The sequence below is a fragment of the Ovis aries genome, chromosome 1 (genome assembly GCF_016772045.2).
Source record: "Ovis aries strain OAR_USU_Benz2616 breed Rambouillet chromosome 1, ARS-UI_Ramb_v3.0, whole genome shotgun sequence".
Taxonomy (NCBI): Eukaryota; Metazoa; Chordata; class Mammalia; order Artiodactyla; family Bovidae; genus Ovis; species Ovis aries.
Window position 1 is genome coordinate 21,234,125 of NC_056054.1, and position 12,078 is coordinate 21,246,202.

The 12,078-nt window shown below is 39.9% G+C and overlaps 1 protein-coding gene across 1 annotated transcript in view; it reads right to left on the bottom strand.

Moving 5' to 3' along the window:
* Positions 1–12,078, bottom strand: part of EFCAB14 (EF-hand calcium binding domain 14) — a 38,785-nt gene that overhangs the window by 8,278 nt on the left and 18,429 nt on the right. Inside the window, exons 4-8 of the mRNA XM_004001940.6 lie at positions 11,163–11,261; positions 7,494–7,604; positions 5,269–5,373; positions 4,043–4,234; positions 2,212–2,298 (exon numbers count right to left, since the gene is read on the bottom strand). Coding sequence (XP_004001989.1) covers positions 2,212–2,298; positions 4,043–4,234; positions 5,269–5,373; positions 7,494–7,604; positions 11,163–11,261 — 594 coding nt within the window. The remainder of the gene's footprint in view (positions 1–2,211; positions 2,299–4,042; positions 4,235–5,268; positions 5,374–7,493; positions 7,605–11,162; positions 11,262–12,078) is intronic.

A 12,078-nucleotide genomic window follows, 5' to 3' on the forward strand; every position in this document is an offset into this window, starting at 1 on the left:
AGTTAGCCTGTAGCTCTTGACCCCAAACAGGCTCTCTCTGAGGGCAATGAAGGAATGAATCAATAATTACTAGAGACATCTTTAGTACTCAGTGTTGATGAGGGCTGGGCTGGATTTGAGCCTGGACCATTCAGGGGACGTTATGCCACAGATGATCTGATTCGCCGTGTGCACTTGGCAGCTGGGGAAGGCATGCATATGCCAGCAGTAAAGGAATGCACACTTGCTCAGGTGCCTTCATGACACCCATTTCCGAAATGGGCAGGATCCTGTTGTCTAGGAACTATTTCATACTAACTAAATAATTTTTCTGAGTCGCTTACTTTACCTTGTGACTATACCACTTCAGGCAGAATTTCATGTTCTTATCACCTTAAAAGAAAAAAAAAGCAACCAGACCACAAGTATTTCCTTGGTCGGCCTTCTTGTCCCCTGGGACAACTATTCAACTGGTAGCAGGAATTGTTTAGGAACATGAAAGAATTATAGTATTTCTAATTCAAGGCCTTACTTGTATCTTAAAAAAAGAAATTCCTCCCCCACCTCTGTCTCCTTCCTAGATGATATAGTGGCATATAAAAAATACAATTAATTATAAAAAGAGAGAAGTCTGGTTTCTGTGAGGTCAGTTTCTAACTGCATAGGCTAGTTTGAAAGGTCCTGATCCTATGTCTAATTACAATATTGACCACTACATGTTTTTTTCATTCAACATATATTTACTTATTTCTTTCCTATCCTTATTCTACACTAGCAGTTACTGTATAGTAGAAGGAAATGGTTACTGTGTGGTAAAAGTACTCTTGCCTGGGAAATCCCACGGACAGAGGAGCCTGGCCGGCTACAGTCCATGGGGCCACAAGAGTCAGACACAACTGAGCGACGAAACCACCACCGTGGATCACTCTGAGTTTGTTTAGGGAGTCAAAATATGGATATATACAGCTAAAACTAGGTGCTAAATGCTTGAATGATTTATGGCAAGGAGAAATTGCATTTTGCCAGGATGCTTAGATGAGGCAGCACTAAGACATTGGGGTAACAGTTAAAAATCACAAAGTGTTGGAAGTAAAGCCAAAAAATTCAGGCAAAAATGTGTACTAGCTCTAATTTATTCTGATATTTACTATTAAAATCTGAACTGTTGTTGAAATCACTACTATTTTCCAATAGTAACCATCTGTTACTTTTTTTGTGCTCAACATTTTTATCTGGATCTTAAATTTCTCTTGTTATTCTCTAGGTGAAGTTCAAATTTTTTTCAGTAGTAGCAATTAGAAAACTCAACAAAAACCTAGCTTTTAAAGCACTAAAATCTTAATATATGTGATTTTTATCTAGATAATACACAAAACTGTTAAGAACAAGTATAGATGGAAAGCATTACACTGAAAATTGTCTGATATATGGTTCATTTCCAAGTTCATTTCCTGTGAACTCACATCCTTGAGCTTATCAAATGCAATGTGCATATGAAATGATATTTTAGTCACTCAGTCACGATCTTCCTGGCTTTTCCTTTATCTTAACCCAGGTCTTATAATACTAATATTACACAATACTCTAATCACAGAGAATGTTGAAAACACCCTTTCCTTCTGGGGATATCAAAATATCAGATTGTTTGTCTTATCTAGACAATGTATCTAGGAGAAAGGAAGGTATAAGGTGAAGGGAACTGGCTGAAGCTTAAAAGGACTTTGTATGCACTGAGACTACAATCTTTTCTCCCCTCTTCCATTCCCCCAAAGACTGTAATCCTAACAACAAGAAATAATTTTTAGTTTAGATACCATTTTTCGATAATTTATGCCTCTGTTCCCCATCAACAGTTTAGAGAACTTACTGTCTTAGCTTAAAAGTCCCTCCCTTAGGGAAGTCTTCCTGTTCTGTTAACACTCTGTGATATCCGATACTTTTCCTCTGTAGCACTTATATTTCACTCAATTATATGTTAATGGTCTTTTGATTGATCTTTGAGTTCCACCACAAGAGCGGTCACATGTCTATCCTGCTCACTGTGGTCACCCCAGCTTCTAGCAGAGAGCTGGGCATGGGGCAAGGTGCCTGATAAAAGTATTTACTTATTTACTAATATACTAATTACTGTGTCTTGAATTTTCAGCAAAAAAGAATGAAGTGCTCCCTTTGAGAAAGAAGCAGATGCCTATGCATTTACTCTTATTTCAGAGAAAGCCTCTTATTATTTACCTTTATGCCCTGGGACTTTACTGACTTTATTCTGTTGGTCACTTGATGCAAAGACTCTCTCTTCAGAGTGGCAGCTCTATCATTCACCTTAAAGGGTAAAAGGGACAAAATGAGAGAAGATTAAAGGAAAACATGAAAACTTAAGCAACGTTTAGGACTTTTTAAACAAACTTGCCAAACTTATTTAAAGGGTCTCAGAACACTCAACAGAAATACCAGGAGGAGAATAAGAGGAGAGGGAGAAAGGTTTTAGAGAGACAAAGCTGAAACTAGTTTCTAGTCGTTTCCATCACAAACTTCAAAAAGCAAGAGAATTTTAACCCAAAACCATGCTAGGTTGATTCAGTTAGAAAAAACAGTAGGACAGATGGTACTATTGGCAATTTCCTTTTCTAGAGAAAAATAGAGTGGGGAGGGGAGGGACAGTATGGGGAGCTTTAGGGCCGGTGAGTTTTCACAAAAAGCCTTGAAAAACAATCTTCAAGGCCTAATACTCATCAAATCACCCCAAATTCCTAGCCTCTACCGTCCTTAGTTTAGCTAAGTTCAAAAGGGCTTTTTGAAAGAAGGCTCCTTTAATCTTCGCAGCTTTGTAGTAAATTACATACCCCTGGAAAGGAGGAGGAGGAACAGGTTCTCCTCCTCTAATCTCAAAGCCAAGGCCAGGCAACTTGCCAAGGCTGCACCGTGGCAGAGCCAGTTCAAAGGTTGTTTGCTGTGTGCCAGAGCTTGATGTTACTTGCAGGCTTTCTTCCAGCTTTGGTGGTTACTTGATTTATAGTACAATGTCCTATATTTGGTTTCTATTTCTACATATGCCTGTCTTTGCTGTATGAAATTTTTAAGGGTGGGGCTTGCAGCTATTAAAAAATAATCCACATGGATTTCAAATAGTAAAAGTGGTTTTTTTAAAAAAGAAAAGAAAAAAAACCCCTCACATTTTATTTGCAATAACATAAAAATCAGTAAACAATACAATCTGTCAGCATCAGTGACTCAGTACATCATTCGGGCTCCTCTTGTGTAAAATGAGAGGATGGACTCAATGATCTCTTTATAGGAGGAGGTGGTCTGACCTGATGTGTCTTAAACAGCTTTCCTGACATTTTCTGCAATGTCAGATGAAGACTGAAACAGGACAAGTCTGAAAGCCTAGTTTGGGCTTAAAAAAACAAGATTCTCTAGTTATTGTCACTGTCATTGTTCTCACCCTTAATAACTTTTTCTTTAAGTGGTGGTTTTTTTTAATTTGGCTGTGCCGAGTCTTACCCATGGCATGTGGGATCTAGTTCCCTGACCAGGGATTGAACTGGGGGCCCCTGCATTGGAAGCATGGCATCTTAGCCACCAGGGAAGTCCCAAGCTGAAGTACAGTTGATTTACAGTGTTGCATTAGTTTTCAATTTACAACAAAGTGATCACATTTCATGTACATATATATTTTTTTCAGACTTTTTTCCATCTTAGTAACTTAAAAATGAAAAGATCAAGAAGACTTTCCTTGAAAATATGTGCCAGAGCTTCCCTACCAGATGAGTCACTGGCAACACAAAAGGAGGCTTGTCATCTTTGCCAATAACTTGTGGGGAGGTCTTGGCAAGCAATTGGACCTCTCCACATCTCCCTTCCAAATCAGGACTAACACCGTCTGTACCATTCACATCACAGAGCTAGTGTAAGGATTAGAGGAGACAGGATTAAGCACAACACAAACGTGGAGCCTCTCAAGTATGCCAGAGGTCAGTGTCTGAAAAGGTGGTGGAATGTCATCCATGTACAGACAAAACACAATGCAACACAGAACATGTCAAAAAGACGGGAAGAGGCTTACCATGCTGGAGGACAGGTTCGCTTGCTTTTCCACCTTGCTCATAGCAACCAGATCTCTTTCTATCAAGTTGACTCTCTGGGTAAGATTACTGACGGTCTCATTCATCCCCTCGAGTTTAAGATCATTCTGTCTCTGGTACCCCATTTGGGCACTGTTTACTTCCTCTAAAAAGCTGTGAAGGTACAGGATATCCTAGAGTGGAAATAAATCAAGTCATGGAATCCAGCTAAAGACATGTACTAGACAAGCAGGGAAGCAGCAGTGAACAACCCTTATTTTGTCAAGTTACTGAAGTGAACGCCTTTCCCTGCTCTGGACCATCGATCGTCTGCCCCTGCTTTGTCCCTCCCCTTTGAACTGCTCCCAGCTGGCTTCCTCTGGAATTATCTGACCTCAGTTAGACAGGAGGGGGAAAGAGGGAAGAGACTACCCACATGTTTCACTCTCTGGTCCTAGAAAGCTGAGAGCTTGGGAACTGATTTCCCAATGTTTACCTCACCTGCTGGTGAGAAAGCTTGCTGGGTTATTAACTGAAATGCTCATTAACCTAATTTGTCAGAACGAGACCACCATCGGAACAATACCAATTACTGAATTGGCTCATCTAGCAAAACCATAACAGGTAGTGCATTATTTAGTATAAGATTCAATTATTTTTACTGACATTCTCCAGTACTGATTGCTACTTAAAAAGGAATGATGACTACAGGCTTTACAGGGCATTAAGCTCAGTACAGGAATTCTTCTTAGTGAAGATTTCTTTTATTCTCTTTAATGTGATTCTGAACTCAATATCCTCTTCCCTCCTCTGGTCTTTAGTCTTTAGAAACTCTTCATTTTCAAGGATATGCTTTCTACTGTTCTGAATTGTGACTCAAAACAGCTATCATTTTAATCTACTATTCACCCATCTTTAATTTGTCCAGACCGCTATTTTTCAAAAACATTTTCAGGATAATCTAGCCACTCTATGACTTTCAAGATATAAAAAGGAATACTCCACTGATGGACATGTAGGGGAAAAAAACACAGTGTGCCAAGGAGGAGACAAGCAGCATGTTGGATCCCTGACAGAGTCACACGTACCCTCTCTCTGCTTAGCTCTCAGGCAGGCAAATGTGTGCAAGAGATGCCTGCTGAGGGACCACAACATGGAGCCCACACTACGCAGGTCACCTTCAGATTATAGTGTGGTCACAAGGGAGTTAAACCAGAGTCAAAAGTACCTGTTTCAAATTCTCACTGTGGGTTTTATTGTCAAGTTCAGATATAGCGGAAGGTGATGGAATGATCTGGTTGCTTCCATTGCTCTCCTTCAAGGTGTGCTGATTCTGTTAACAGGAACAGAGGTTGCAATAGGCAGTGAGTACTAATAATAACTACATCTACTTATTCATCAGGGATGGCCCTGGAACATTTCAGCTTCTCACAGAGGTATTCACAGATTAATCAACAATTATTTCCTGAAAGCCTTAGTGTGATCAGTTCTGTGCTAGGCCTGAGGGCACCAGGTACTTCTGGGGAGGCCTGGCCTAAAGCCTGGACTGGACCAGCAGCACCCAGACTACGTCAGGGACCTGAGGTCCTGTTTCTTAGCCTCAGAATGAGAAACTGAGAATGAACTCCCTTAAAACTAGGTCTTCTCCCCCAGTTCCTTTTATTCTCAGAGAAACTACAGAACCACTAAATCTCCCAGGATGAACTCGGTCTGAACCTGGTTAGTGTCACCATTTCCCTAGGACTAAAGAGACCTGTACATTCAAAGAACAGCCAGTCATGGAACCACTGGCTTTGGGCATTGAGCAACATAATCAACCATGCACATCAGTAACTTTTCAGTTTGTACAGCACATGCCAAGAGTTATGTCTGAAGGTTACCCTTTCTTTCTCATCCCATTCCCAGTGCTCAAGACTCTTTCTGAAGAGACTGAACTATGACATGTTTATATACACTTTTCCCTCTAACAGAAAATGTTTGTATGGCTTATTCAGCAGTAGGATTACCACTGGCAACCATGGAAGTCTAAAAGATGCAAATTTAATGACAAGAGTATGCAACTGGCCAAAATAAATTGTTTTCCTTGAAATCTGAAATCCTAGACATTGTCAACTCTGCTTCTATAATAATCAAATGGTAAAAATAAAGAAAAAGAGAGGAGGAGAAAAAAATAATCCCATGGTTCTATAAAGTATGAATTTTTGAGTTAGGAAAAAGTATTTTAGAAAATAACTACTTTGAGAAAATGCTCAAGCTATTAAAATAATAATAATAATAAAAAAGCTGTTAGGTTAGAGAAGTCTTTATTATTATGGATCACACAATTACAGGGCAGAGCTAGAATTAATAGAATCCAGGGTGTGTTGACACCCAGATCAAGGCTTTTTCTTCTGGGTCAGCCCCACTAAATGAAAATGACGAGTACTTGTTCTGAAGAAAATGAAAAACCCTCCTTTCCAGAGCTCTAATATAGTCCAAGTCTCCTTGGTACAAACTGCTCAGTTTAAACTTGAAACTCCAAAGCTTGAAAATAACATGCAGGGGAGATCTAGAAATTGGTGGAGTAGCTAGGGAACTTTTGTGTGTCTTGAACCATCCTGATTTCACGTATGGATAACTCTTCTCTCTGGCAGGACAGTGAGGGCTGTGCCATTCTTTTTCAACCTTCATAAACCTTTCGTGGAGCTGAGTATCCATTAGGAGATAAATTAAAGCTTCTGAAGGACTGAGACAGCTTACATTGGTACAGCATTAAGAGAAATTTGAAAGCAATTCCTGAACACTGCAGGGGTTTTGCTTTTGTCTCAGTTATCTGTTGCTGCATAACAAATCATCCCCAAACTTGGTGGCTTAAAACAATTGTTTACTATTCCTCATGATTCTGTGGGTTGACTGGGCTCAAAGGGGGTGGGGCAGCATTCTGCTTCACATGGCATAGGCTGAGGTCATCCATGCACCTGTAATCTGATTGGGAGACTGGCTAAAGCTGGAACACCCAAGCTGGCCTTTCACCCTCTGGAGCTCCTCTTTGCTTGGCCTCTAATCATTCCAACAGTCTAAGAGCCCTGCCCCAACTCCTGATCCACAGAAGAGTGAGAAATAATCCAATGTTGTTTTAAGCCACTAAGTTTTAGGGTGATTTGTTATGCAGCAATAAATAAGACACTTCCTCACCCCCTTTCCTTCTTTTCCATTTTATTTCTGACACATTCCACTCTGAGAATGGCATCTTAGTGCTGTACCCCCTTTACCACATTTGCAAAAGACTCAGCTTTTCCTATCTAACTTAGTTTACAGGTTATAGAAAAATCAATAAACACTGCCTATTGTATATTTTAAAAAGGTGCCTAGTGTGGTCTGTTTAGGTAAGTGGAAAGTTAGTATCCCATGAGAACACAGAAAAGGGCAGGTGGGAGTGTGCTGACTTTCCACAGCGTTTGTAGATTTCCTTACCATGTCGCTCTGTAGTAGCTCCACGGTTTTCTTGTGTTCATCCACAGTCTTCTGTATTGCCTCCACAGCAAGATGAACACTATTTAAAGTGTTGCCAATGGAAGCTACACTCTGAACAGAAACATGGAGTAGGGTCGGTGTTTTTTCCTTTTCGAAATTTTTAATAGCTTTATTAAGACATAACTGATATACAATAAACTGAACATATTTAAAATGTATAACTTGCTAAATTTTGACACACACACACACACATCTATGAAACCATTACTGCAATCAAGATAATAAACATCAATCACCCCCAAGTTTCCTCACACCCCTTTGTAATTCATTCCTCCCCACTGCCAGGCAACCACTGATCCATTTTCTATCACTACCTATCTATTTATCTATATACCTATATATGTCAGTTTGCATTTGCTAGAATTTTATATAAATAGAACAGTGAGTGAGCATGTATTTTGTTGTTGTTGTTCTGGTATGGCTTCTTTCACACAGTATAATTATTCTGAGATTTATATACGCTGTAGCTACTCAGCATGTTGTTGATTAGCATTCCACTGTATGGATACATCACAGTTTATCTCCTGACCTGTTGATGGCCACTTAGGTTGTTTTCAACATTTGATTATTACAAATAAAGCTGCTATGAACACTCACATACAAGTCTTCATGTGGGCATATGTTTTCATTTCCCTTCATTATATGTCTTCCTGTCATCACAATACTTAGGAGTGAATGTCTGATCATACGGTATGTATTCTTAACTTGTTTATTCCATCTCTCATCAATACTAGTATCCTCAGTCTGTTCTTTGTTAGTCATTCTAGTGGGAGTGCAGTGGTATATCATTGTGATTTTACATTAAACACTGACCTAATGGAAGATTATTTCAAATATCTTCAAACTATGAATTCCATGTAGCTTGTGCTGACACAATTAACCAGAAACTACACACACACACACACACAATTTTCATAGAGAAAGGCCAGAGCTTTCCTAAAGAAAAAAAAAAAAAACTAGTTTATAAACCTGGGACTCATAGGTAAAGTTCTCCCACAAACTGTCTCTATCAAGCCCAGCAGGCAGATGACCAGAAGTAACACAGTAGATTGCCACTCTCAGGAGAAAATGATGACTTCTGAGTAAAAATAGGTGGAGCTCTTTTTGGCTTTGGGAAACCCAACATTGCAGAGATGAAGGGAAAATTTCATTTGGCAGCATGTTTTCTTCTGCTTTAGAATCCCATCAGTAACTACTGAGTAGAGTTTGATATGGGTAGTAGCTTATTTGCTTTCATTATGTGTAAGGAGCCCAAGTGGATTGGGGACTTAGGAATATGATTCAGAAACTGTCTTTTTAAAAACAGCTTGTTCTAAGGGATCATACCAAAGAGTGTTACTAATTTGGTAGGTGTTGGCCTTTCATTAAGATATACTGACAATTTTATAGTGTCCCATTAGTATTTTTAACCAAGGGTATTTTTATTATACCGCTAGCCAGTCAGGAATCCAAGAGAAAAGAAATGTCATTTTCAACATTAAAAAAAAATTACAAGAGATACATTGAAGTTAGGTTTTTGAGATGACCTATCACTTCAAAACTGAGCCACTTGTAATAAAAGTAGTGCCTGACATTATAAATGCACAGGATTGCAAGGAGACAACATGCTGGGCAGAAGTCTCTAAGGAGGCATGTTATCTATACAAGCTCTGTTGTTACAGAAGCTACAAGCATTCAAAGACATCCACTGTTAGAGAATCCTCACTGACTGGATGTATGAGCCCATCAGGATGCAAAAAGATAGTAAGCTCTTGTTTAAGATTTTTTTTTTGAGGAAGCAGCTGACAGCACCATGTGAACTCTACAGCAAAACCCTGAAACTAGTATTCTCACCAACTGCAAAGTGCCTGGCACATACTGGAGGAAGTCCCACAAATATTTATTGAATTAATGAATGTGAAAATAAACCAATTTCCTCTTCGAATGCGAGACTGCCAGAGTTACTTCTGTATTGAAGGCTACAGAGGCCTCCTTTTTCCCCACTTGGCCTTTGGAACAATGGCAAAAAGGATCTGGTCTCATCTGGTCCCTATTTTTTTTCTTTTTTAAGTGGTAAGCAGATGACCATATTGGACAAATAGCAGACTATAGAGACTGTGTACACACAGTGGTATGGCTCTAAAAGTTTTGTTTCTGGCTTAGGAATTTCTCATTCCTTGCTGCAAACAATTTATATGTTTATAGAGGGTGGAGAAGGCGAAGGCACCCCACTCCAGCCCTCTTGCCTGGAAAATCCCATGGATGGAGGAGCCTGGTAGGCTGCAGTCCATTGGGTCGCGAAGAGTCAGACACGACCAAGCGACTTCCCTTTCACTTTTCACTTTTATGCATTGGAGAAGGAAAGGGCAACCCACTCCAGTGTTCTTGCCTGGAGAGTCCCAGGGACGGGGGAGCCTGGTGGGCTGCCATCTATGGGGTCGCACAGAGTCGGACACGACTGAAGTGACTTAGCAGAGGGTGGTGTGGGGCTCCCCTGGTGGCTCAGTGGTAAAGAATCCACCTGCCAACACAGGAGACACAGGTTCGATCCCTGGGTTGGGAAGATCCCCTGGAGAAGAAATGGCAACCCATTCTAGTATTCTTGCCTGGGAAATCCCATGGACAGAGCAGTCTGGTGGGCTACAGTCCATGGGGTTGCAAAAGAGTCAGATACAACTTAGCGACTAAATAATAGCAACAACAACAAAAACAGGAGCCTGGTACATAATCAAATCAAACTCGTTACATGTTGGCTTTTAAAAGTCAAAGGTTCTAGATTTGATACCCATTGTCTGGGGTTTCCTGCTCCAGAATCTCTTCTTTCATTTCCTGCCCCACAGCCTCATTTTGCTTGTGTGCCCTCTTTTCCTTCCATTCCCAACCCATTCTCCCCACCCAGGTCTAGAGATCCTCACATATTCTTCATTTGGTTGGTCACTGTCTCTTGCTCTCGGTCTGCCTAGGGATCCAGTAAACAGAAATTCTAAAGTACTGTTTGCCTAGGGCCTAGAGTCTAGCGTACATAGAGTGATTTGCTTACAGGGTGTGCCCCTTCACCTTTATAAAATAAAATATACTGTTTTCTAAAATACTTTTTACCAATTTATACTCTCAGCAGGAGTGTTCGAAAGTTTTCTTTGCACCACATCTTTGTCAACATTTATCATATCCCAGAATTTTATTTGTATTCCTCTAAATCTTTTTTTTTTTTTAAACCAAAACCAATAAAAACACAGACACCAAAAACACCTCTCTTTCTCAATTATGGAAAATAAGAGCAATTTAGGGCAACTCTCATGTACAACTGTTTTGCTTTCATAAAGACACTGTGGATGATGAACTGAAAAGGCAAGTAATGAGAAGCAAACCCACACATGTTAACATAAGAGTCCCAGCAAAGCACTCCTGGGATTTGGGAAGCCAAATAAAATGGTGTGAATCCATATAAACCATAGTTAAAGTCACCTGTTGCAAATTAAAAGCCCAACTAACCACACCAAAACAGAGATATCTTAAACTCTGCTACTGTCTTCTTGGAGTAGCTGATTTCAAACACCAGCCTTTCAAAGAAAATTTGCAAGAAGGTAGAATTACAGTTGGTTAATTTCAATATCTATACACAGCACTTACCTTCTGAAGTCCCTCTACAGTGGCAGGCAGGCTAATTAAGTCTGCAGCTGACTTGACATTGGCTTTGAGGTGGTTTACTGCAGAAGTCAGCAGAGAAATCTGAAAGGAAGTGAGTAATAAACAATGAAAACAGAATCTGTAGAACAAATGATCGCTTCACACACACTGCAGTTGATGAGGATTGTCAAGGCACCTTTGGATGCCATGTGATTCTGCAATCCAGACATTCTGTCCTATCAGCTCACAGAAACAGAGGAACTCTGTGGAGTACCTTGGATTGACCTGAGGTGTGGAAGGCACCAATAATACCCCTTCTCTTCTGGTCAGGCCAAAGAGGGAAAGGCAGGTATTATTCTTTACCCGACTCTTAGCAGCTACAAGATCCAAAAATCTTAAATTACCCAAAAGATGCAGTGGTTATAATACAACCCTTAAACAACTGTACAGGAAGAAAGCTGATGACCAAGGACCTCTGAAAGATTTCATTTTGATAAAAAATACCACCTCAGTTACTTACTGAACTTTTGTTCCTACCCAAGTGGGAACATAAAAGTAAAAGCTCATCATCACAAAATATAATCGACAGGAACTGAACCTCACAACTTGAATGGCACTTTCAACTACTTGGGGATTTAGTTTTGGTTTAACAATGTGATTAATATTTCAAACTCAATTGCTCAACCAAAGCACTACTTTGGACCCTGAAGGGGCTCAATAAATACCCACTAACTTGCTGGCTGACTGATAGACTGAATGTATTAAAATAGGAGTTGAATCAAAATAAATTGTATCTTCTCTTCTGTGATTTAGGGATAAAATTCTAAATAGCTGTACTTCTCTCTTGAATGAGGACTGGGGGAACCTGTGTAACATGCCATTTCAGGTTGCAGAGATCATACTCCAACAACTGCAAGGC